The 24,862-nt window shown below is 40.4% G+C and overlaps 1 protein-coding gene across 4 annotated transcripts; it reads left to right on the top strand.

The window, feature by feature from the left end:
* Positions 1-1,909: 1,909 nt before the first annotated feature.
* Positions 1,910-23,085, top strand: LOC116730065 (dual specificity testis-specific protein kinase 1). 4 transcript variants are annotated; one of them, XM_032579039.1, is made up of 10 exons: positions 1,910-2,136; positions 3,555-3,624; positions 13,023-13,216; positions 13,848-13,969; positions 14,434-14,482; positions 15,153-15,302; positions 17,930-18,103; positions 19,776-19,859; positions 19,983-20,069; positions 21,222-23,085. In XM_032579039.1, the coding sequence occupies exons 2-10, from the start codon at positions 3,594-3,596 to the stop codon at positions 21,324-21,326; spliced, it is 996 nt and encodes a 331-aa protein (XP_032434930.1). In that variant the 5' UTR covers positions 1,910-2,136; positions 3,555-3,593; the 3' UTR covers positions 21,327-23,085. The 4 variants fall into 4 exon arrangements, with proteins under 4 accessions (XP_032434930.1, XP_032434931.1, XP_032434933.1 ...); XM_032579040.1 differs by having other exon boundaries at positions 1,911-2,136; positions 13,026-13,216; XM_032579042.1 differs by lacking the exon at positions 3,555-3,624 and having other exon boundaries at positions 1,912-2,136.
* Positions 23,086-24,862: the final 1,777 nt, after the last annotated feature.

Genomic DNA, 24,862 nt, shown 5'->3' with positions numbered 1-24,862 from the left:
ATCCATATTTTGTATTCATTACTGTCCACAGTGTCTGTTTGCGTGGTGTTTTTGTGCCCTCTGCTAGACTGTAATCATTTCCCTCGCCGACTGAGTGGGAGATTAACTCTAACGCTCCCGTCTCTTATATCCTGATCAACACAAACAGCTGCCACTGCTTTCTGCTTCTTGTGATTAATATATTCTGATCTAGACATGGAACTCACCTGTAGCCTAGACGCTGATCTCAGTAAACATCTCAGGAGATTACTCAGTTCCCATGGTGCTTTGGGAAAAGATGAGAATATGGGTTGAACATGGGTTGATGAGTAGAGGTGGGCGGATCAATCCAAAATATTGATCTGACCAGATCAATATGATGCATCAAAATGATGCAAGGATGGTAAGATCAATACTTTAGTTTCAGATTCCATCTTAATATGGAATTTATTTTATTTAGTGTCTAAACTGTAACTCAAGAGAGATTTTGTTTATTTGCTCTCAAATTAAATTTTTTTGCACAGTGTAGTTGGGAAACAATTTGCACACAAATCATGTCGCTGTGTTAGTAGAGTATCTTGTAGAGAGCTACAAACTTTGTCCAAGTTCTGAGCAAGGTTTGAACAAAAAATAAATCAAGGGAAAAAACAAAAGGTCAGAAGTTTGATGATATATCAAATTTAAGTCAAAAGTATTGGTATCAGCGACACAATCCCTGTATTTACGTGGTATCGAATCAATACCAAAGCAATATCACACACCTGTATTGCAGAGGTCATTAACTTTGTACAGTGGATATCTATACACCTCCAAACTCCATGTGGCCTTTAGGTGAGCTCAAGAAAAGTGAATAAAAATGATCCTTTTTGATAAAGATTCCAGATACAATGGCTTATTTTATCCTGCGTTCACTGCTATGCTGCCACCAGGCTGTTGGAGGACCATAATGACTTTTAACTTTAATTTGATTCAATTTAATCATGTTGCACAAATTGACAACATGCCATCTCAAGGTACTTTACAAAAAGTCAATTCAATCCATTACACTTCAATTCCAATTGATTCTAATCAAGTATAATTTTGTATTTTAATTAATTAATTAAAAAAAAAATTTTTATATATATATATATATATATATATATATATATATATATATATATATATATATATATATATATATATATATATATATACACACATTCTTTCTCTAACTGTGGCTTTTAAACAAACAAAAATAATTTTGGCAATTATAATAATTTATTTTATTTATAATGCCCTTCATATCAAATTGAAATCTCAAAGGGCTCATTCACTCGCTGTTGATTGCAACAGTTGGGTCAAGTCTGATACGCGAGGCTTTCTGACCAACACCAGCAGGCAAGGTAGGTGAAGTGTCTTGCTTAGGGTCAAAAACGACGAGGGAACCAAACCGGCAACCGCAACCCACCAATTACAGGGCGGACAGCCGCAGCTTCGACTCATCCAGCTTTCTCACTGAGCTAAAGCAAGGTAATCTAGGTCAGATTGACTGAGTACATTATGTGTGTTTTAGACGGTGTGTGTAAACTTATGGTTTTGACTTCATCAAAAAGTCTAATTTTGCATGACTTATTTTTTTTCTTTTCTTTCTTTTTCTTTTTTCTCTCTTTTTTAAATTTTTTTTTACATCATTACCATTTAATACTCCTGTTACAGATTTGCTGACCTTACAGCACACGAAACATTTCTTTCTGCATAGACTTTTTTTTCTTTAAACTTTTTTTCATTATTACATTATTATTCAAATCTTCTAACCTGGAACTGAACATGATCGACCTCGAAGGAATTCCCATGAGCTCAGACCCGCTGATCGCGCTTGTCCGAGCTGCCCGCCCCCAGGCGCCGGCGTCCTGTTCTCCGTGTGGGCGGAGTTCCATCCCCCGACCTTCTCGAGAAGCCGCTGCCTAGGCAACCGCAGAGGCATGCATTCGCAGGAAGGAGGGCCCGTCAGCCGCACAGACCGCTCCGGAGTCAGCAGCGGGGACCTGAGCGCCGTCCTGCTCGCTGCTGGGGGGAAACACGGACCGGGCTGCCGCGGATAGAGGAGACGCTCCCATCGGCACGTTAAAGCCGAGCTCATCTTCCTGAAGCTGCACTCGGAGCAGAGACCGATTCTAGGTGAGTCTGCTCTGCCGCGGAGGTGCAACTTTTGATTCTGGGCTTTTATTTCCAACAAGAACGATCAGCCTTAAAAAGGAAGAAAAGTGGAGTGAGTTGACAAGATGCAGAGGAGAACAGACCAGTTAACACGCTGCTCAACAATGGCTCCCATGGACCATCTGAATGAGCTCAACCATAGGGGAAAGAGAAAAGAGAATTCCCAGATTGTGCCTCCGGACACTGACCTTATTGAATAACATTTATTAGACTTTTATATTTGTGCATGACTCTGAAACTTTTAAATGTCTGCAAACTGCTCCTGTGTGTCTTTGCCACAGCTTCCTCTAAGCAAGGCAACATCCTTCCTTCTTTACAAGTTCGGTCTCAAGTGCAGATCTTCTTCTTCGAAACTAGATCAACATTTTTTTTGTAGCATTGAATATGTAAAAGGGATCATAGCAAAGTTTAACCAGACTAATATTCCAAATCTTTCATCTTACTAACTGACTGTTCTGTTCCTCTTCTCTCTTGCTCTTTAGATTTGTAGTTTTATTTAAGCAGTCTAAAGGGGCAGTGTTATGTGTTAGTGCCATTTTATAGCACAATCAAGTAACTATTACCTCCAGTTGTCATAAAAATGCTGCATATATCAATTATGACCTGAAAGAAATTTGACTTTTACATTTAATGCCTTGCAATTGGGCCTCTGTCTCTTTAAAAACTCCTGCTCTTTCTGAAACTTCACCTTCAGGAAGTGATCACAATACTCCCTTAAACAATGTTTTTTTTGTTGTTGTTTTTTTTTTTACCAACGTTGCACTGAGTAGTAGCCTGTATGATATGCAGTTTCATCAAGTGTTTGCTAATTCCTTCTGACTAGTCTGAAGGATCTGAGTGGTTGAGGGCTGCTATGTGAGGGAGAGGCTCTGAGGAGGAGCTACGTTTCAAAGGCGGGGCTAGGTCCACCCGGGCGTTTTGCGCAGTTGAGTGGTCGCCATGGAGATTAAAGGAGTTCTCAAACATGCACGAAAGTAACAAGGATAGGAAACAGTTAATTTTGTCATGGAAGTCAAATATTTGCCTTATTCTCTGTGAAAGCTGGATTTTTTCTTGTTAGTTTGGTAGTCGGGTAGATGAAGCAGCGTGATGAAAGCGCTTCCTGTCACCGAGCCGTGGCTGTGAGGGTGTGATGAAGCCGGACTGGGAACCACTGCTGCAGGACTCAAACTGAATTGTAACAGAAGCTTTGCAGACATCGCCCTTGTCTCTTTCATGTATTAACACATTTCATCTCCGTTGTGACGGTGCAGACGTGCCTGTCAGCCTCCCTGCTCCCTCGCTGTCACTGGTCTGCCTGCCAGCTGTGTGTTAGGTAGCTTCGTGGTCGTGTGTCTGTGCTCATTTGTTGATGCATGTACTATGTGGTTCCTCCTCAGCTTCTGCAGAGACCTGTGGTTTCCCCCACCACCTACAGGATGCACATGAATAATATGTTAAATCAGTGGAGTAAGTACTTAAGTATTCACACGCTCTCCAGCCTTTCCTTAAACTACAGTGGTTTATAAAACTGTTCCTGCATCTCAGACCTTTAAATATTTTGTCACTTTTTCTCCGATTTTGTGTACCAGGCCAAACAAAGAGAAGCATAAATGTGACGGAGAAGGAAATGATGATGATTTGCAATTTTTTTACTGATAAAATCTAAAAAGTGTGGTGTGCACTTCACTTGTATTCAGCCACAATTATTCTGATACTCAGGGTCTCCCTCAGAAAACCTGCTAAGCCCAGTGATAGGGTCACCTACAGGCTCACCACGTTTTTGAGTTAACAAATGTTTAACTTTGACAGGAAATCTGAAAATATGGCTAGATTAAAATGCTACAATTCAAATAAATATAAATGTTTTGCACTTCAGTTGTTTCATCCAAATTAAAGGGTCCAAAAATGTGTAATCCATGACTTCTCACTTCATTCAGTGAAGTTATGAGCGTGTAGATCAGGGTTACTAAATACAAATCTTAAAGGTCCACAAAGACACTTTTAAAATAGTCAAAGGTTCGGGTGCTGTGGTGGTGAAGGGGCAAAGCACAACCCACGTATAGAGGCCAACTCCTCCATGCATACGTCACAGGTTCGAGTCCCGGCCTGGTGACCTTTGCCACATGTCTTCCCCCTTCTCTCATTATCCACTTTCCTGCCTAACCACTCTCAAATAAAGGCCACTAGAGCCAATAAATCTCGAAATAAAATAGTCTAAGGTCCATTTATTGGCCATGGACTATTGACCTGTACAGGGTGACCCCACCTCTCGCTTGCTGACCGCGAGAGATAGGCACCAGCACCCCTGGCAACCCCACTAGGGATGAGGGTGTATGATAATTGATGGATGTCCATTTATTACATTTATCAAGCCAGAAACTCTTGTAATCAAAAGTTTATTTCCACAAAAAAACAACAAACATAAGGAAATAAAATGTCATTTAAAATTATATATAAATTAAAAATTTTTGCTGGAGTTTCTTAAAAAATAAACTCCAGCATTTCCAGGGTGATTCTAGGAACTCAGGAATTTAAAAATGAAGGTTTCTTGTGCTTATCCAAGACCCGCGCTACTCTGAGTGAGCACTCCAATGCTTTTAGTTGTTGAAGAATGGCTTCTCCAAAATACCACAGGAAAATGAAGATTTCTTAAATCTGCATGAAAGAATCAAGGCAACACACCAGCGTTGCCGTTACAGCTAACTGTTAGAAGAACGTCAGATGAGACCAAACTTAAATCAAATACATTTTTGGCCCATATGCTAAATACTGTTTGTAGTGAGAATCTAAAACTTGTGCACATTAGTCTGTTGACATACAAAAGACCCCAAAGTACCTGCAAGGGTAACTTCTCTGAAAGCTGGTTTCAGCTTTCATCCTCCTCAGTGGGAGGATTACAATTGGACATCACACTTTTTCACTTTTTCATGTTTGAAAACCCTTAGTTTTCTGTCAAAGTTTGCATATTTACTTTGTGTTGGTCCTTACCACAAAATTACTGTGAAACGCTTTAAGGTTTATGGTTCTACTGCAGCCAAAGGTGAGTTTTTCATGCTCAGCTCCTCTCAACTCTCTGACCCGGAACCAAGGCCTAGTTAAAGGACAGGGCCTGATGTTTCTGCATCACAGCCGTCTCACCACCTGCTCTGAGTGTTTAATCAGGATAAAATGCTGCTTTAAGCAGATGAACGCACTGTACTGCAAATATGTTTAGCTCTGCATTGTCCTGAAATAGGATGTATTTTCCTCAGCATCCAGTATGTCTGAACGTGTCCAAAGACTGTGTGTCAGAGTAGTGTCCTGTTACCTGCCGTCCGCTCAGACCCCGAGTTCCTTTTTCATAACTATGTGGCCTTTTTATGTAGGAAATCATGGTTTTCAGTAATCATCTTTCATCATCTCCCCATTAATTCCCATTAATGATGCTTAGAACCACCAGCAGCCTCTTTGGTTTCACGACACTTTGAATATTCCTGCTGATGTTTCCAATTTTATTCTGCCTAGGGCCAGATAAATATTAATGTAAACATAAAGTTGCGTTCTGTGTTCCAGTTAGCTTCCCTGTTGTCTTCTGACTCTCCATTCTAATCCTGTGTTGAGTTCTGGACTTTTCTCCTCAGTTACTAGAACTGTAATCCCTCTAAACAAAGATCATAAATGTTTCTCCTTCTCAACTGATTTCTCGGCTTCTTAGACAGGGTCCACCAGTAATATGCTAATACTAAGGTATTTTATTTGTATTGCTGTATTTGAAACAATTGTCTATGCACAATTAATGATGTCACTGGTTGCACATAACCATGCTGTGTGCATAGAGGCCTCAGCCTGAAATCGTATCCAGTAATAGTTATTGGGTCCAATACCAAGTGAACTAGCCCTCACTATGAAAAATGATTTTTCCTACATGGCATGAACTTCACAAACTTTGCAGCTTGGCTTGAGTTCTGGGTTGTCGTAGTGGTGAGAAGCTGTTGACAGGAATAGCGATACATTGTGTGGTCTCTGCAATTTTCCTGACCTCTGACGTCCTTTCTATCCCACTCAACCATTTTGTACAAGTGACGTATTGTTTATCAGAGAGAAATGATCTTTTCTGGAAAAAAAACCCCCAAACACTCTGTCTGCTGGCATTCTCAAAGCGGTCAGGGTGTCACTCTGTTGTGTAATATAATCTGCCTGTTTTTTTAGACCGCTGCCTTACCACAGAGATAGAAGCTGCCAGGGGTGGACAGTCTCAGATTCCCTAAAGGCCTGAACGCATTTGGAAAAACACTGTGGTTTATGATGTTTACAGCCACCAACAGAACAACAGGAGTTTCTAGTATAGATGGTGTGTTTTATCTCTGTGATTCAGTTTAGTTTATTGAGTTTATGCATTGGTATTTTTGTCAAAATGCAACTTCCCTTTGAGATCAATTGAACTGAGCTGAACTGAATTCAATTCGGAAACATCCAAAAAGTTGCAGGACATTGTTCCTAAATGCAGGACTTGAGTCTTAAAATCTGAATATGCAACGTTCAGAAAAAAGTACTGAAATCTCAAAAGCATCATTAAAGTCCACCTTTATCTCCCTATTTCTTAATTCTTAAGGTTCTGATTGGCTTGAAAACTGATTTAAGGGGTGTGGTAGCTAGCATAATCTCCTCAAAATTAAATTGCTCAAACATTCCCACAATGTATCCCTGCTGCGTTCCCTTCCCATAGCTTCTACTGTTGTATCTCCCATGGAGCTTGGGTTGCAACACCAACCACTTATTAGTTGGTGTACCACAGAGCAGGACATTTTACAGCCATAATAGAGTTGTGTCTAAATGCTTCCATCCTCATTAGGGTTTTGGAATCTCTGACTGGGAATTATTTCATGTCTAACTCTCCAAACATGAAAACATTGAAGGGAAATTACAAAATGGTGTAGCCTAAGAGACCTAATCTAAACCTAACCTAAACTGGATGTACAAGGTAACAAGTAAACATTAACACGAATAAGAATAATTCATTTTATTAATAATGCCCTTTAAATCTAGTTGAGATCACTGTCCTGAGTGTTGACAAATTGTAACACATCTCCAGAACCTCGGTTCTCATGAGGTTTTCCGGTCTGCAACTGGTGACTGATGCACATGGAGAGTATACATTGATTCATGTAGTTTGATCCAACAGGTAAACCACTGTAGTTCAAATTACTGAGTACATAGTGCATCAATCACCAGCACCAGTGTCAGTGCAGGTCATAATGTTATGCCTGACTGGTCCGTTCACTTTTTCCTGTACATAACTTGTGTTACTGAGGAGTCAGTTCTCATGGAGGTCCACAAATAACCATTTTGTAATTGTGGGAAGTGACAGGCACAGGCCTCTTGACCTTGCCTGCCATCCGGTTCATGTTGCAGCTGACCTCAACATTTCTGTTTGCGAGGGGTGGGCCCATGAGGAGGTGGCTTACAGTGACTGTTTTATGGGCCAGCCAGTTCCCAGGAGCTAAGAACTGAACCATCATGAAGTTACTAGGAAGCTCACAACCCCAGGCCTGGTTCAAGAAACGTCCTCTGTTCCTGGGTGAGGTACCCTGTTTCTCATGGAACTTGTTGTTTGGTCTACAGAGTTCGCTGTGTTTTCAGGACAGTGCTCTGGTTCACCTTGGTGGAGAAGGAGCTGAGCTGAAAAGTCCAACACTCACATATTGTTCTGGGTTGGGAGTCATGACCACTAAAGTGCTTTGAATCACTCTGTATGCTAGCTATGCTAGCGTACACTGAATGAATGTTGCTCTACAACAAAATGAACCAGTGGTTTGGAACTCTAACTAGGGTGCCTCACTTTTGCAGGTACCCTAAGAGGACAACCATAGACCTTGAAGATGCAGTATTATTCTAGCTACATAGTCTTCATTTTCTAGCACAATCAGGTGACTATATTACCTTCAGTTGTTATAACAATGCTCGATATAACAAACATGTATTAGTAAGTACTGAGTTCTGGTATTAATATCTCGGTGTTCATCTGGACAACAGACGGGCCTGAAGACACAAAAGTACAGCCGTCTACAAGAACGGACAGAGCAAAGTTCACTTATTGATGAAGTTTAGATCCTAGAGAATTTACAGCAAGATGCTAACTCTCCAAAAGGCCTCCGACGTCTGTGGAGAGTGCACTGTCTTCTGTCGTCATCTGTTGGGGTAGCAGCAACAGAACTTTAAAAGGCTTAACAATCTGATGAAGAAAGCTGGTTCTGTTCTGGGGAAGACTGTAAAACCTCTGGAGATGATGATGCAAAGAATAAGTATTCATAAAGTCAAAAAAATCAAGGACAACCCTGACCATCCTCTTCATGAGACTGCGTTACAACAACAAAGTGTCTTTAGTCATAGGCTTCTTTGGTTACACTGTATTACAGACTGCTACAGGAGCTCCTTCCTGCCCACAGACATCAGCATCTCTAACGACTCCTTAAAAAAAAGTGGGATATGAGTTAAAACGTTCAATTTCCCTCCGGGATTAATACATTTTTTGTTTTGAATTTGAGGCTGCATGGCTGTAGATGAATCAAGGTTATACTGCTAGGCCTGCTGGGTGTTTTCAGTCTGCAGTGTCTTAACTAAGAAAAGGTGGTGAAGTATGTACCTGAGAGTCCACATTTTCTGTTTTGTGCTTCTTGCCTGAGGACAGTCAGGCAGTGCTACGTGTGTCACTGGTATTATTTACACCTTCTAGGTGGAACGAGACACAGGTTAGTTTTTTTTTTTTTCCACACACGTGACCTGTATCACGATCACTTTCAGTGAGAATTTTAGATTCAACCACCCTGACATCATCTAATGACGCGATGTCCCCTGACCACTTCAAACAGGACACACACTTTAAAGTAAAATGCATGAGGACTCTGCATAGTCCTCATGTATGGATATTTACGTAGCTCCAGGGAAAATAGTCTCGCTTTGGTGTTTGGCAGTGGAACTTTAATGGGTGCTGTAGTAGCCTTTCCAGGAAGTCACCATCTGGTCTCTGAAGGCCTTGGTATTGCTTGTTTGCCCTGACAGGTCAAGCTCACTGCTCTCTGCTTGTCTAACCTTCCCACTCAGTCTGTAAAGAAAAGAAAAACAGAAAGCTCAAGCTGTTGCCAGGCCGTCCAATGCCTCAAAGCATTAATGTATTCTGTTGGGATTTTAAACTGTGAAGTGGAGCAAAAATGAATTTAAAGTAATGTATAACCATACCTCTTTGCTTTGACAACCTTAAATAACATTTGGCCCAAACTATTGCCCTCAGAAGTCACCATGTAACCAATTAGAGTCCACTAGGCGGCAATTTAACCTGAGTATGAAGTGAACCAGATTTTCAAAAAGAGAAAATTTTCTGACACAGAGATGGTGTTAGAGATCCATGTTTGGATGGAGAGAAGAAGTGGAGAAAACATGTAGAAATACTGTTCTGTCAGTTTGGAAATTAATCTGTTATTTTCTTTTTAGAAGGTTCATTCATTTGAATTTAACTAGCCGCCCAAACAGAAAACAGTAGGTTCCGTTGTTCACACTAGAGGAATGCAATGCTAAATATTTGGTGTCAGTAAAAATAGCACCAGTATTACTGATACCTATATAATTCAAGTTTGACGCCTTTAAATTCTGACCTCTTGGTGTTTTTAGGGGATTCCATTAAAAAAAATTGTTAATGCATAGTACTGAATTTGGAAAAAGTTACTGGTGTCTGAAAAATTAATAACATATTTAGGGGTAACTTCAGGATTCGAAGAGAGGGTAGGTACAAAACTATCAATGCACCTACAAGAGCACAATGTAACTCCCCTGCAGTTTTAGCGCGATACTCAGGAAGAGTGCAGCAGATGTCACGGTTGGCCAACTGAGTGACCCATCAGCTCTTCAGTTCGCAAAACGCCCCACAGAAAAAAAGCTGTTAAACTGGCAACCTGCCATAACCACACAAGTGTAAACAGTTCATTCAACCCGTCTTAGGACTGCGGGAGGGTTGACAAACTGGTTATTCATTTTTAGCTAGATTCATTGCATATTCACGTTTAGCTTACAGAAGGACCACCAAGCCACCTAATAAACAAAAGTAAACTGACCAATGGGACTTAGGTTTAGGACGGCCATGTGCCCACCCACGCAAACTCACACAGATGTGGGTTGTGTACAAGATGTTTTGACACAAAATAGCTTTTTTCTTAACAGTTTTGTTAATAGTAAAGAGGGTTAAAAAATCCAATAACTATAATTCCTCCGATTTTTTTTTACTTGGAGGAAAATCTCAAGATATGCACAGTGCGTACAGCCGTACAGCTGCAGGCGCTACTTAGCATATTAACATGACAAACAGAAACAACAGAAAAATGAAACATTTGTGTGCATCTTGTCCTTCATAAACAAAAGTGCAAAAAGTTATCACTTGAGAAGAAATCAAAGCAAAACCAAAAGTGGAGACCAAAACAGCCAGGACAGAAAAACAGGCAAAATGATGAAACAAAGGAGAGAAGAGAGGCACAGAATGGCAGATTCAATGGCTGCACTGTAAGCATTTCTCTCTGACAGCATTTCAGCTATAATTGTTTAGTCTGAAGCCAAATGAACAAAAGCGGCATGAATAGCTGGGGTTGAGTCCCCCGACTTGATTGTTAAAAGCTTGTTGATTGTGTTAGCGTGTCAGCGTGCGCTTTCCACCACCGTCATTGTGACTATAGCGTGAACAGAGTCTGACCTTCTCTGCTGTCACGCCAGCTCACTGTGGCCGAGCGAAGGTCAGGATGAAGGCAGGTCAGGACTCACCTGAGTGGAGAACAATTATTAGTAAAGTTTCAGCTACAACTAATGATTCAGCACAGTCATAAAGAAAATTACAGTAGCATGGAAAAAAATCTGAAAAATGATGGTTTATTGAGAATAATCAAAGAAATATAGTGTTGTGAAAAAAATCTTTTAGGTACTCCAACTCATTTTAATCAGACAAAAGATAACCTGAGTGTTTTCCAGGCACATATTTCTCTGTTATCTTTGAAAGTACAGTCACTGTTGACTCACTTAGCAAAACAGATACTATTTCAAAACGTTCTTTTTCCGACAATACAGCAGAAACTTTTAATCAAATCTTCTCTTCCTCCTCACCTTTATGCTGTAACCATAGATGTGTTGGTAGGTGACATCCATTCTAAAGTTTCAGCTATCATTGATTCCACTGAGTTGAAGATAGTGTCTGGTAGAAACAAATCTCTATGGAGACATGCGCAAACTGTCCTGGGCCGAACGTAAATGGTGTAAAACTCAACTTCACGTTTATTATAAAATCTACAAAGAAAGAGAGCAAAGCTATCACTCAACACTAAAACATGCAGGCGAAACGTTCTTTGGGGAATTCATAAAAAAAAACCATTAACAATACTCGAGATTTATTTGCAACAGTTGACAGGCTCACATACCCTCCTGTGACCGAACCACCAAACATGACTGCAATGAATTTGCCAACGTTTTTCCACAGAAAATAAAAAAAATAAGTAGCTTAATCTGCACATCCACACTAAATCAATACTATGCTGTGACATAATAAATGCAGAAAAAATGTATTCAATTTCAACTACTTAAATATAAAAACTATTAATTAAGCTCCTCTTTCTGCAGTCTTGATGTCATGCCGACAACTTTCCTTAACTTTCCTACTGCAGAATTACAGGCCGATCTCCAACCTTCCATTCATCAGCAAAATGATTGGAAAAGCTGTTTAAACAGTTAGATAGCTTTCAAACTATAACTAACTGCTTTGATGTCTTTCAGTCTGGTTTCTGTACTCACCACCATCCTGAGAATGGCCTAGTCAAAGTGCTCAATGACATCCATATGAATACAGACTGTGGAAGATCAATAGTGCTGGTTCTGTTGGACCTCAGTGCAGCATTTGACATCTTATTGAAACGACTGGAGAGTTGGGCTGGACTCTGGTCCAGTACTAAAGAATACATAATACATAAGGAACAGAGATTTCTTTGTTTCAATATGTAGCTTCTCATCGAAGTCACATGTGGAGAATGTGGACCCCTGTGATTCAATATCTATATGCTTATAAAAGGAAATAAGATTAGCTGCCATAACTATGCAGATGATACACAGCTCTACATTACGATGTCACCAGGTGACTTAGAACCATCCAAGCACCAAACACATAAATTTCACAAAACATCTACGCTCATGTACATGTATTAGTGGAAAGACATGCTGAAGTTTAGATTGAAACCTTTTGAATAAAACTTAATATTTTATAATATTATCCAGATTATCCAGAGACGTAGTGTTTCCCCTCATCATTAAGGCGCTACCATAAAAAACCACAGCTACAAGTCTCTGCCTGAGGTGAATGATCACCTCAGCCTTTTTTTTTTAAACCTCACATGATGCAGCGTCTTTGTTTCTGTCTGTAGAGTGGAAGCACTTTGCCTCATCTATGCAGTTAATAAGTGGATTGTGAGGCCGGGCCTTTCATGAGCTTCTCTTTCATCCAGGGTCGCTTTCATGCTGATAAATGCATAAATTGCCCTTTTGGATGTCTTCTTTTGTGACGCCTCAATCGGTTCTGCTTCAACATGCAAGACATTGAATCAAGTAAAACGCTAATAAAACTAAATTACATTCATTTTTCACATGTCCAGGGCCCCAGTAACTTTGCCGACATGCTTGTAAATCCTCAGTTTTTCAAATTGTCACAAAACTAATAATTAAACTAAGTTTTTTTAAACATGTTGTTCTTTTATAATTTTCTTCTTTGCTTGCTGTACTTAGCATCCTGTTTGTAATTTTGCGTGCTGTGCGGCAGAGGTTTTGTACGCGCATGACGACCCACATCTGCGTGTTTCTCTTTTTCCCAGCAGACGTCTCCAGGATGTGCGATGTGGACTCGTCCTCGGAGCCCAGCAGCCCCACCCTGTACGGCGAGTCGTCAGACAGGTACTACCATGTGGACCGCTGGCAGAAGCTCCGCACGGCCGTACGCAAGCTGGAGTTCTGGGAAAACTTCCGAGCTGAACTCATCGGGAGCGGATTCTTCTCCAGAGTCTACAAGGTATTCCGTCTCGCCGTCCTCCCCCCTGATTTACACGTTGCTGCTCTACATCTGAGCTGCCATCAAAGCTGGCTTTGTTTGAGCCTCTTAATAAGGACATTCTTGCCATTCTGTGATTGGCCCACCAGCTTTAGAAACTGTGTGGGCACAAAATTCTCCCACCTTACATAATTCTCATTTTAAAGCTCATTTTGCTGCGCAGCAACAGGGAGAGCAAGCTGTCAGAAATGTTGCTGATGAAATGAGCTGGAATTAGTTTGAGGAGTTCGTTTGGAATAATTAGAGGTTGAATTTGTCCAGGCAGAACTTGGCTGAGAAGCAGCCTTTGTTCTCTGTCTTGACTGGTTTTTCTCACCTTCGTTTTAAAGCCTCTTCTTTTCATCCTCATCATTCTTCCTCACAGTTAACTTTATTTTTTTCCCCTGCTTCAGTTATTTGGAAATGTAACTACAACTTAGTGAAGTGCGTCATTCTCACTCAGTCGTATTCCACGTTTTAACCAATCCTTCTTGTTCTTACTTTTGTTTTTCATTTTTCTTGAGGTGCATCAATAGTTATTGTTTACTGAGATGGCTTTCAGAAAGCAAACAATAAGGGTTTCCTCTGTCTAACTCTTGCCGCTGCTTCTCAGGTGATTCACAGCACTACGCGGAAGGTGATGGTAGTGAAGATCTACAAAAATGATGTGGACCAAGACAGCATCGTGCGAGAGATCAGCCTGCTGCAGAAGCTCTCTCACCCCAACGTTGTCAGGTAAAAGCACCGGCCCTTCCCAGTCTCTGCTCAGCCACAACAAGCAGGGCTCAGTCTGAAGCTGCCATCTAAAACCTCCTTAGTCTACTGAGAGCAACGTAGTTTGAGGCAGTCTCTCCACATGTGGCCTTTTCCTTTCCTTTTCCATCTCTACAGTGATGACAAACACGAAAACGTAACTTTTAGACAACATACATACATATTTTCTTTAAAAAAATACAAGCCAGTGTATTTATAAAATTGTCACCTGTCTAAAATAATGTTTTTCCTAGGTGACCTTTTTGCCTAAAGATGATTTATGAAAAAATTTTTTATTTTTGGCAAAAAATGACGTGGGCCATTATTTTAGGAAAGTGACAATATGATATGTTAATAGTTACTAGATAGACAACAGTCAGCACTTCCAAATCTGAGTTAACAGGCTCAGGAATAAAGGCACAAATTTAATGTCTCCTTTGTTTCAGGTATCTGGGTATCTGTGTGAAAGAAGACAAACTGTACCCCATCTTAGAGGTCAGTTCTGCTTTCTACTTCTCTTGTTTGCCGTAAATAAAGTTCTGTTATTAGCTTTGTCTATTATGAGGACAAGAAACAAGAACTGTTGATCTGATATGCTAAGATCACTATGGAACTGTTTGCTGTGAGGCTTGTCGTCCAACCAATGCGTTCTAGTTTCTTACTTTTAATGTGAATTCCTCGTTATCATTTTTTTAAAGAAAGTTTTTACGAAAATCGGCTTGCAGATAAATTGGTGCATCCTTACTTGCCAGACAGCGGATAATCGTCTCTCACCTGTTGATGAAGGTTTGAGAGTTATGGGGGGCTCTGTCTGGACAAAAGCTCACATGTTTGACTCCATTGTCCAAAGTGACAAATCCTCTTGATTTTCTTAGGTTTTTTAGAGTGGTGTGCTTGTGATCCAGAAGTGAGCTGCACAGTCCTGTTAGTGAAAACATCCACATCATCAAGCTCTACCTGTGCAGTGGGTTAGGTCACTTGGTCCAATGAACCTTGTGTTTGTTCCCTCTGGACTCCTAAGAGGGACCCAGAGGGTCAGACATGATAGGGCTTGTTAGATAGAAAGCGTGAGTGCTCATTATGGCAGCATGTCCATCACCCATTAGGTGTAAACTTCTGTTTGTTTGACGCAGCCCTTAACCTGAACACTGGCTGCTTGTTTCAGTACGTAAACGGCGGCTGCCTGGAGGAGCTTCTGGCCAGGAAAGATGTTCCCCTGTGCTGGAGAGAGAAGGTGGACCTGGCCTGTGACATCAGCAGAGGAATGATCTACCTGCACTACAAGAACATTTACCACAGAGATCTGAACTCAAAGGTGAGACCACCAGACCTCCAACCAGAACTCAGGCAGTTCTGTTGTCAAAACTGGAGACCATGTCCAGCAATCTGGGTTTTGGAGATATTCTTTACACCTGAAAAAGTCCTGAAGTAATGACTGGTGGTGTGTCATCACATCAGACAGGACAAGAACTGATTGGTTACTTACCAGGTATTAAAAATCATAAATTTCACTTTCAGTTTACTTAGAATAAAATGTATCACAAATAACAAACAATTAAAAACAATCTGCATTCATCTTAACATTATTGGGGACTCAAACTAACAAACTGTCAGATTTTTAGGCGTAACAGAAACACAATACAAAGGTTCCAGTTCAGGGCTTTTGTGAACCAGAACTAGTGGAACATTACACACTAGTAATGAAAGTGTTCCTGGAACGAGTGAAGTGTGAAATGATTAACAGGCTTAAATGTTTTTTGTTGTGTTGACCCTTCGCTGTACATCGAAGGAAGTCTCCGTTTGCGTGTTTATTCTCAGTGACAGTATGAGGCATTGAAGAGCCTCCGTAAATTGCTGCGTGGGTGAGCTTGCGTGTAGGTGCCGTCTCTCCTCCGGTTGCCAGGCTTTCCAGAAGAAGCCACCAGAAATGCAAAGCAACATCATGACAGCCTCTGTTGTTATGTTAATAGCTTGTTGCTAACTGCAGACTGTTGGCTGTCACCCAGTGGCTCCTCACTTGGCTCCAGTCTAATTCTCCAAGAGAGTTGCTGGTTTGCGTCAAACCTCTACAAGACAAAACCTGCTGATCCAGACAGGATAGAAAGTTTGGATTTCTGTAGACAAAGTGAAAATGGTCTAAACCATTGTGTTCAAAGTGGGGCCCCAGGGCCATTTGTGGCCCCTGGACTGATTTTATGACCACAAAGTAGGACTAAATGTAATACATTTTGACAAAAGTTTGACTTTTCAGTTAAAATGTACTTACAAATATATTAGATGCAACATAAAGTGATCATCTTTTCCAAGATTTCCGAGATTCCTTCTGTTGTCATAGTAACTAGGGCCACATTTACTCATTGACTTTTACTCTTTTGGGCCCACAAGTACTTTTGAGCTGATCTCAGCTCCTGCGGCAAAAGCAGTATTTTACCAGATACAATAATATGTCATATTGTATTATTGTACAATAATAATACAATATTTTACCACATTTTCTTTCCTGAGTATTATTTCAGTCTCTTGTGTTCACCTCTGTTACCTCAATGATTTTGAAAATGGTTGCCTCAGAATCTTTTTTTAGTAATAGCATCCACACTGAAGAGTGATGTAAGACCTGATAATGTTTAGTTATGGTGCATTTTTTACAAAACGAAACATTAACCAGATCTATGAGGCTAATCAGGCTAGAAAATCAGCCACTTCTGATCATCATCTGGTAAATATATAAAGTTTCAGACTACATGGTTTCAAAACTCCTAAGTGTCAATAGTTGTGTTTCCATAGACTGTAATTTAAAATTTCAAAAATAAATTTGCTTTATGAAACCATGACAATTTTGGAATCTTGTTTTTCAATAAAAAGCTTTGGGATCAGGTTGTTGTTTGGCTGTGTGGAAACCAGTTTATTTTGCAAAACTGCAATGGAAACACGTTTTTGCATCACACAAGTCACATGATCAACAATTGGATGTTGCCACTGGCGCAAACCATGAAGGAGACGACAACAGGAAGTAGTTGTCAGTTATTCCCATGTGATTTTAATTGCGTTTCTTATTTAATGGAAACCCTGCAGTTGTGTAAATGTGTTTTTTCCGACATTGGCAGAATGTTGACAAAGTTTTGCACACGTTTGTAAATGAAATGCAGCTCGTGACGTTGAAATGACTCCTGACCTGATGCAGACTCTGTGACGGTGTGAGAAGTCGCCATCCTCTTTGGAGCTTTCGGGTTTCCTCCTTTTGTCTGCTGCTCTTTCCATTTCTGTCTCCAAAGCTGTTGATTCTCCTGCCAAAGAAGTGACTAAGCGAATCTGCTAAATTTAGAGCTCAGGTCTGGAAGTGAAGTTTTTCCCTCCGTAAGGCCTCGTAATGAAAGGTTAGCAGAGGGAAGAGGTTTCTCGTATCTGAGCCAGACTCCAACCACATCATGTGTACGCACACAGAGCGCTCCACGCGAACCATGCTTTCACCCATCAATCCACATAAAAAGCTCCAATTAGACATCACACACGTATCTGGGACCACTTAATGTTATGCAATCATATCTCCCACTTCCTGCACCTCTCTGTCATCACACCTCCTGCTTGCAGACTGTAACCAGCCCAGGTTCTGTCTCCATTAAAAGCTATTGCTTTTTATTAAAGAGCAAAATGCATGATGAAGAGTTGATCAGTGAATTGGAGGCTTCCGTGCTCCATAGCGGCCCACTGAGTCTGGCCTCTGCATGTGGTCCGGTTGAATTATTTTGTGAGGTTGAAAGGTTCTGACAGTCAGAACCGGTCAGATCTTGATGACAGATAAATGTGAAGCTCCATGAAAACGTCTGTCTCTAACGATGACATAATGAATCCATCAAGCTTTTATTTTTTTTAAAGTTGTACATATACGCTGCCCTCTGCTGTCAGATTCTCACGTTGCGGTTCTCTTCTCATCGGTCCCTCCAGAACTGTCTGGTCCGAGTGACTCCTCGGGGCTGGGAGGCCTTGGTGACAGATTTTGGGCTGGCGAGGGAAGTGGTGGAGCTGCCTGTGAAGGATCCCGGCAGGAAGTTGTCATTGGTGGGCTCGGCCTTCTGGATGGCCCCCGAGATGCTCCGAGGAGAGCCCTACGACCGCAAAGTGAGTGCTCAGTCATTTCCCAGGAAGGAGTTTTAGTTCTATGTGCAGGAAGTTAAAGCATTCCTCATGTGAGCTACTATTCCCCTACAAAACTGGACTTCTTTTAAACTTTTCTACATTATAAATGTTTTCTTTCTAGAAGCTCTACATCCCTGCTCTTTGGGAATCTCACAGGGCCGCGTGCTGGGCCCAATGCGATTTCTGTTATACTTTAATGACCTTCCCAAAAATATTTAAGCACTCCAATATTTTAAAGCTGAAGTATGTAGCTTTTCTAATTTATTTTTTTTTTACATATTTGTTGAAACTGTCACCATGTTGTTGCAGTGTGCTGTGAGACAGATCATCTGTAAAAGCTCAAATTCCTCCACTTCCTCCTTGAGCTACTATTGTCTTCTGAAGCAAAGCACTGCTCCCGACCAAAAACAACCAATCAGAGCCAGGAGGGTCTTAACGCTGTCAATCAATCTCATGTACTCCCTGCTAAATGTGCTAATGGTAGAGAAACAACGTACTGTTACAGAAAAACCGTTTATCCAACACATTAGTGGCTATGCTAACTAGCCTGAGCATTCACCACCGGCTCTGCTAGCTGCAGTGTAGCAGAGAGCATAGGGGGAGTAAAAAGGAGGAATAGCAGAGTCACACTTAGGGTGATTGACATCTCTAAGACCCGCCTCTGGGCTCTGATTGGTTGTTTCTAGTTATCACAGGGAGAAGGTGCAGAAGCTCAACTGTTTCACAGATTATGTGTCTCATACCAAACCGTCATAACATGGTGACAGTTTCAACAAAATATGTAAAAATATATTTTCTGTCTAAAAGTTATGTACTGCATGAGGAAGCTGCTTTTTTTGTCTGGCTCAAATATTCAGATTCCGATATTCAAATCGTCAGTTACTTGGAGATCTTTAGCAACTTCAGCGCTAGTTACAAGATAATTATTTTTTGACTATTAATATAAGAAAAAAAACTGTGTGTATGTATTTTTTTTCTCACGTAAAAAAAAAGGCGTTTCATTACCAGACCTCCTTCTGCTGTCACGACTTATAAATACCTAGGAATTATTTTGGATTCTCATTTGACTTATCACAACCTGTGCCAGCCGCAAGCTGAAGCAAAAATAATTTATGTTTACTACAAAATTAGGTCAAATTTGCCGTCTTCTGTTTGGAATCTTCATGCCATGATATGTACAGCCATGTCGTACTGCCTGTCTGATCTCTTACTAATGAAGTTTCGGAACCCACAGCCTCTACGATAGGGCCTACAAAATTCATAATAAACTTCCTGTCTGGACTCTTTCTACTTTAAATGCTTTCATGTTTCAAATTTAAGTTGTATTTTTAGATTTTCCGAGGTGATAGATATGTAGCTCTTTCTGCTCTGATGCCTACACAATGTGTTGGAAATGATCGCTCGACTCGCTCTGTTAGAAGTGGACACTTGCCATTCGCAGCCTTTAAAAACTGGTAATGCCAGAGATACATTTTCTACGTTTCTAATATTCCACAACATATGAAGTCCATGTCAACACTGGCACTGTGAAAGAAGACTCATCCTGGTCATCTGTTGAACACCTCCTCGATCTCCACTAGGTGTTTTGTGTCCTAACTGACAGATGGAAATGTGGAGCTTTTTGTTGTAGACATTAGTCTGCTGCTTGTTTCAGGTGGATGTTTTCTCCTTCGGCATCGTTCTGTGTGAAATCTTGGCCAGGATCCCGGCCGACCCAGAGATCCTCCCCAGAACCCAGGTAGAAACCAGAACCAGAACCACCAGCTGTAGGGATTATCCAGCGGTGCACAGACATGAATGTTTCACTGTAACAACTGGACTTTAGCGCGGCCATAGTGATGATAGCGTTGGTGTGTTTCAGGACTATGGGCTGGATGTGAAGGCGTTCGGTGAGCTGGTTCCTGACTGCCCACAGCGCCTCCTGGAGTTAGCAGCCAGCTGCTGCATGGTATGTAGATGGAAGAAACTCTCCATACGGAACAGAGAGAAAGAAAAGAGTCAGATGATCATTTGTCTGCTCCGGGTCGGAACTTAAATTAAAATGGGACACCATGGACAGGTCTGCACTCCACTACTGGACAACACAGAGACACACACCACAAAACACCCATGCACACACTCATTCCTACAAACAAGCTTTTACAGTGGAACATGAAACCCTTCAATAAAATTCTCTGTGTTTTCTACATCCTTTTATAAGGATTTAATTAGGCCAAATTTGAACAAAAAATATAAACATTTTGCATTTAAGATAAGGAAAAACTTTTGCTTGTAAATATGTTCTACCCAAAGAACATTTGCATCTCTTTCTTTACTTCTGATGATGTATAAAAAGGCTTAATGGTTAAATGAAATGTCTGCAGAATGTGCCAACTTTTTAAACTTGATTATTCAATTAATCGTCAGAATAATCAATTACTTGAATGCGAAGTTTGAATCTAACAGTCCAATCGAAGAAATTGAGTATTTTTTCTGACAAGGCTTGTTTGTCAGATGAAAATTACCTTTTGGAATAACGTTTTAAATGACCTTTAAAACCACATTTCTGTAATAAACAATGTTTATTTTATTGGTCTGACATAATATTCTAGTTTTAATTGTCGTGTTTTCGTCAAGCCGAAAATCATTGCGATTATTAACAGAAATGTAAGCTGGAAAACACCAGTCTGCTGAATTCATTAATTCAATAATTCATTGAATTCAAAAAATTAAAAGACATAAAAAAGGGAACTAAAACAGCAGCTGAGAGTCAACTTAACTGCACACTAAGTAAAATGTATTGTGGTACCTAACAGATCAAACTAGGTCATTTTATCTTACTTTACATTTATTATATTGAATATTCAGTAATAGTTCCTTAAATAAATGGACATTTCAGTAATACTCGGATTTAATGAATGGTGCTACGGTATCTGTGTGAAATGATACATTATGTATTTTTATGGGCTAATTATGAGGTAAATAAAATGGAGAATGTGTTGTAGAATCATTTGAACAGATCATGAATTTGATGAATGATCTGGGTTCATACTGGCGCAGTGACAGATTAGATCTGACCAGACTGTGGCCTCATGCAGCTTCCTGTCTCTGCTGCTCCCAGGTGGAGTCGTTCCGGCGCCCGGCCTTCACAGAGCTGCTAGATGAGCTGAGCGAAGCTGCGGAGGGCCTGGAGCCGCCACCGAAGCCCGACCTGACGGCCAGCTGAGCAGGGGGTGTCCGGCAGCAGGGATTATTGATCACAGTGGAGACAGGAAGCCGAAGTGAAGGGGAGTTTAAAGAAGGCGGACCTGATTGTTGATGCTTCCTGCTTTCTCACTCGGCACCAGAGGCTCAACTTGTCTATTCTGAGAGCGGTTAGCCAAACCACGGCTTCCCTGAACGCTTTGCTAACGTGGCTTCCGGGTGATCAGTGTTACTCTTCGAGGTAGATCCAGTTTCATTTCCTGACTCAGAGGTTTCCTCCTCTTCCTCCTCCTCATACGCGCCTCGTCCTGCTTGTTGCCGCCACTCACTTGGAATCAACGACACAGATCATCCGATCTGCAGATTGGTTTTGGTCTTTGTGTCTGCTTTAGTTGTTCTGTTTTCCGTACTTCGTTCAGCAACGGACTCCAAATGGCTGCAGACAGCTGAGGGCCCTCAGACTGACCGTCGTGTTCAAGGCTTTTGAGAGCTTGTCTCAGTTTTACAGAAAATATCCTTTCTACATTTGCACAGAAAAAAACAACAGACCACAAAGTGTGCAGACCCTTTTAGAGTGAAAAGAAAAAGTGAGACCAACAAATCATTCCAAAACCTTTCCAGCCTTTGATGTGACAGTTCTAAATTATAATTTAACTGAATAAACACGTCAATAAATCTATTTACTTGTTATTGATGCAAAACAAAGTAAATCCACGTCCCACATCAATAGTATTGATATTGATATCGATATGGATACTTTTTATTATGTAGGTTTGATATTTCATCAAACTTTTGACCTTAAGTTGTTTTTATGTTTCTTTTGAACTATTTTGTAAAAACCTTGGACAGAATTTTCCGCCCACCTCTAGTGTTCACAATATTAAAATAATAATTTGCTTTCATTTCAGCATTTATCCTTCTTTGGTAGAAGCTTGCAGGGATTTTACACATGACTTTTCAACAAAGTTTCTACATTTCTCGGCAAAACAAGCTGGAGAGGAAATCAGTTTTCAGACTGAGGATCTGATCCACAGCCATCTTCAGGTGACCCAACAAGTTTTCTGTCAGAATTAGTTCTGCTCTCTGATGCCAGATATTAAGTTTTTCTCTTATGAAGCAATTTTTTACGTTTATTTGAACATCTGCTTGAACCCTGTGTGATGCTGAAAAAGTAAAATCAGTTTTCATCTCCAGCTTCATGGTAAGCGCCTGGAGGGGTTGCATGAAAACTGAATGATATTTAAAACTGTTCATGAATTCCTCCACATTCACAAAAATATGAACTCCAGGGCATGATGCTGCCGCCACCAAGCTTCACTGGTGTTCCTCTGGAGATGTGAAATGCACCAGATTTGTTGGTTTACAGGAAGTACTGGAAATTATATTAAAGACATAAAAGGTTTTTTGTCTAATTTTGAATCCTCTAACAGGGGTGTGTAAACATTTTACGGCTTGATTGGAGAAAACTGTCAAAGTGAGGCATAAATAGATTTTAAATCACATTCTTGCTTTGACTCCAGCATACCCAGACTGTCTGTAACCTGTTGCTTTTATATATTTCTTTGATATTTTTAAACATGCTTGGATCTGAACATGTGTTTGAAAAAACCTGAGCTTTCTGTATGCTTTCTGTTCCTCTGGTACTGTAAGGGTCCAGTTCGGTTTTCCATGCTATCAGAATTTCAAGGCAGCTAAAATGCAACGGACAGATAGTTTCATTATTCCTGACATCAGCCAGACTTTTGTGATGGAACAAATAAAGTGATATTCTTTGTCTATCATTTCTTTTTGTGAGATGCTTTAAGTTTAAGTTCAGAGTTGATAAAACATGACATTGAGCCTGTTGAGCTGGCTCCATCCATCCATCAATAGGATGGATGGAAGAGTTCCCAGCCAAATGGAACATAGATGTCAGGTACATCTGCTAAATCTATTTGAGCACCAAAATATGTAAGGAATATGTAAAGTACCACAGTTTTAATTTTTGATTTTTTTGTTTTTTGTTTTTTCCCCCCCACAAAATCCCTTCTGCTGTTATACCACTACATGCCACTGGATGGCAGTCTTTTCATTACTGATACGAATCCTGCCTGGATTACTATGAAGGACCAACTGCTGTAAAAATAAGAAACTGTCCGATGAATAGAATCCAGAAATAAAACTACATCTGACTTCCTGTGCATAATGTTTGACATGATCAGTGAGAATGAAATGATGGACAGGTTATGGAACATATGAGACCAGAATATGAAAAAGGACAAAATTAAAAAACAGACTAGTTCTGTTAAAGATGCTAAAGACGTGTGTTGTGACATAGGCTTGGTTTGGCTATGAGAAAACTATAAATGCAAAGGCAATGATTAACAAAATTACATATATGAGATCATACATACATGAATGTATGTATGTATGTATGTATGTATGTATGTATGTATGTATGTATGTATGTATGTATGTATGTATGTATGTATGTATGTATGTATGTATGTATGTATGTATGTATGTATGTATATATATATATATATATATAAATAATATGTACTGTATGTATGTATAAACAGCATTTATCTGAGAAGTAGCTCATATAATAAGCCCAGCAGATGTGTTTGCTATTTGCTGCTGGCTAGTCTGAAGGAGCCGAGTCGGGGAGTTTCGGGGAATTGCTGCTCTGTGAGGCCGAAACTCTGACGCCTGGAATCAGCAGCTCTGAGGAGGAGCTTCATCCTCTAATGCGGTGCTAGGTCCCACCAGGTATTTTGCACAGCTGAATGGTTGCCATGGAGATTAAATGATTTCTCAAACATCCATGAAACAACCAAGACAACACTCATTTCCAGGTATGTAGTTGAGGAGGGAATAACATTACAACATGATGCAAAGCTCAAAAACATATTTACACCATACTGCACCTTTAACTTCTCTGATTTCTGGTCATTTCTTCACCAGACTGAAGCAGACGACTTGCTGGAAGGATGTGACAGAACATGTTCTATGATCTAAGAAGCGTGGCTGCTTTCATGTTGGGTTACTGGAGCTCTTAACACTTGTGTTAAGAGCATTGTAGAGCCAGACTTCATTATTTTTCTTTGAAGCATGACTTGTCTGCATAATCAGCATGAAAACATAATGCAAATGTTTTCAATTATGAAACAGAACAAAGAGCCTCTTCTGAATCTATATAAAATCACCCGGTTGACAAATCTAGTCTAGCAACAGGAGTCGGCTCCTAGTGCTCAGCCGTTACAGAGAGAGCATTAAATATTTAGATGCTGTTTCAGGCCATGACAACACTCTGCACCTCCCACCTCTCCCTGCAACATCAGAGTCTAAAGAGTGAGATTGATGAGGATGGATGATCTAAACACTGATCTGTGTGTCTGAGTGTGTCCTCTGATTTACACAGCGATGACTATGATCACAAAGGACAGGGAGGAGCAGCGGTTGCATTTCAATAAAAGCTCAGGTTGATCTTTCACAAGTTAATAATACTGACTCATGATCAACAGTTAATCAACCAGTTCAAAAATAAATACAGAACTGTAATACTCACAATGTGCA

This window comes from Xiphophorus hellerii, chromosome 12, assembly GCF_003331165.1.
Source record: "Xiphophorus hellerii strain 12219 chromosome 12, Xiphophorus_hellerii-4.1, whole genome shotgun sequence".
NCBI lineage: Eukaryota > Metazoa > Chordata > Actinopteri > Cyprinodontiformes > Poeciliidae > Xiphophorus > Xiphophorus hellerii.
Note: the sequence above shows the minus strand (reverse complement) of the source record. Positions and strands in the feature narration are given on the sequence as shown.

Excerpts from the sequence above, each read along its gene's own strand:
- LOC116730065 (XM_032579039.1), top strand. The coding sequence starts at position 3,594 with ATGCACATGAATAATATGTTAAATCAGTGGA. Across the intron at positions 13,970-14,433 it reads TCTCACCCCAACGTTGTCAG|GTATCTGGGTATCTGTGTGA; the intron begins GTAAAAGCACCG and ends CCTTTGTTTCAG. Across the intron at positions 18,104-19,775 it reads GAGAGCCCTACGACCGCAAA|GTGGATGTTTTCTCCTTCGG; the intron begins GTGAGTGCTCAG and ends TGCTTGTTTCAG.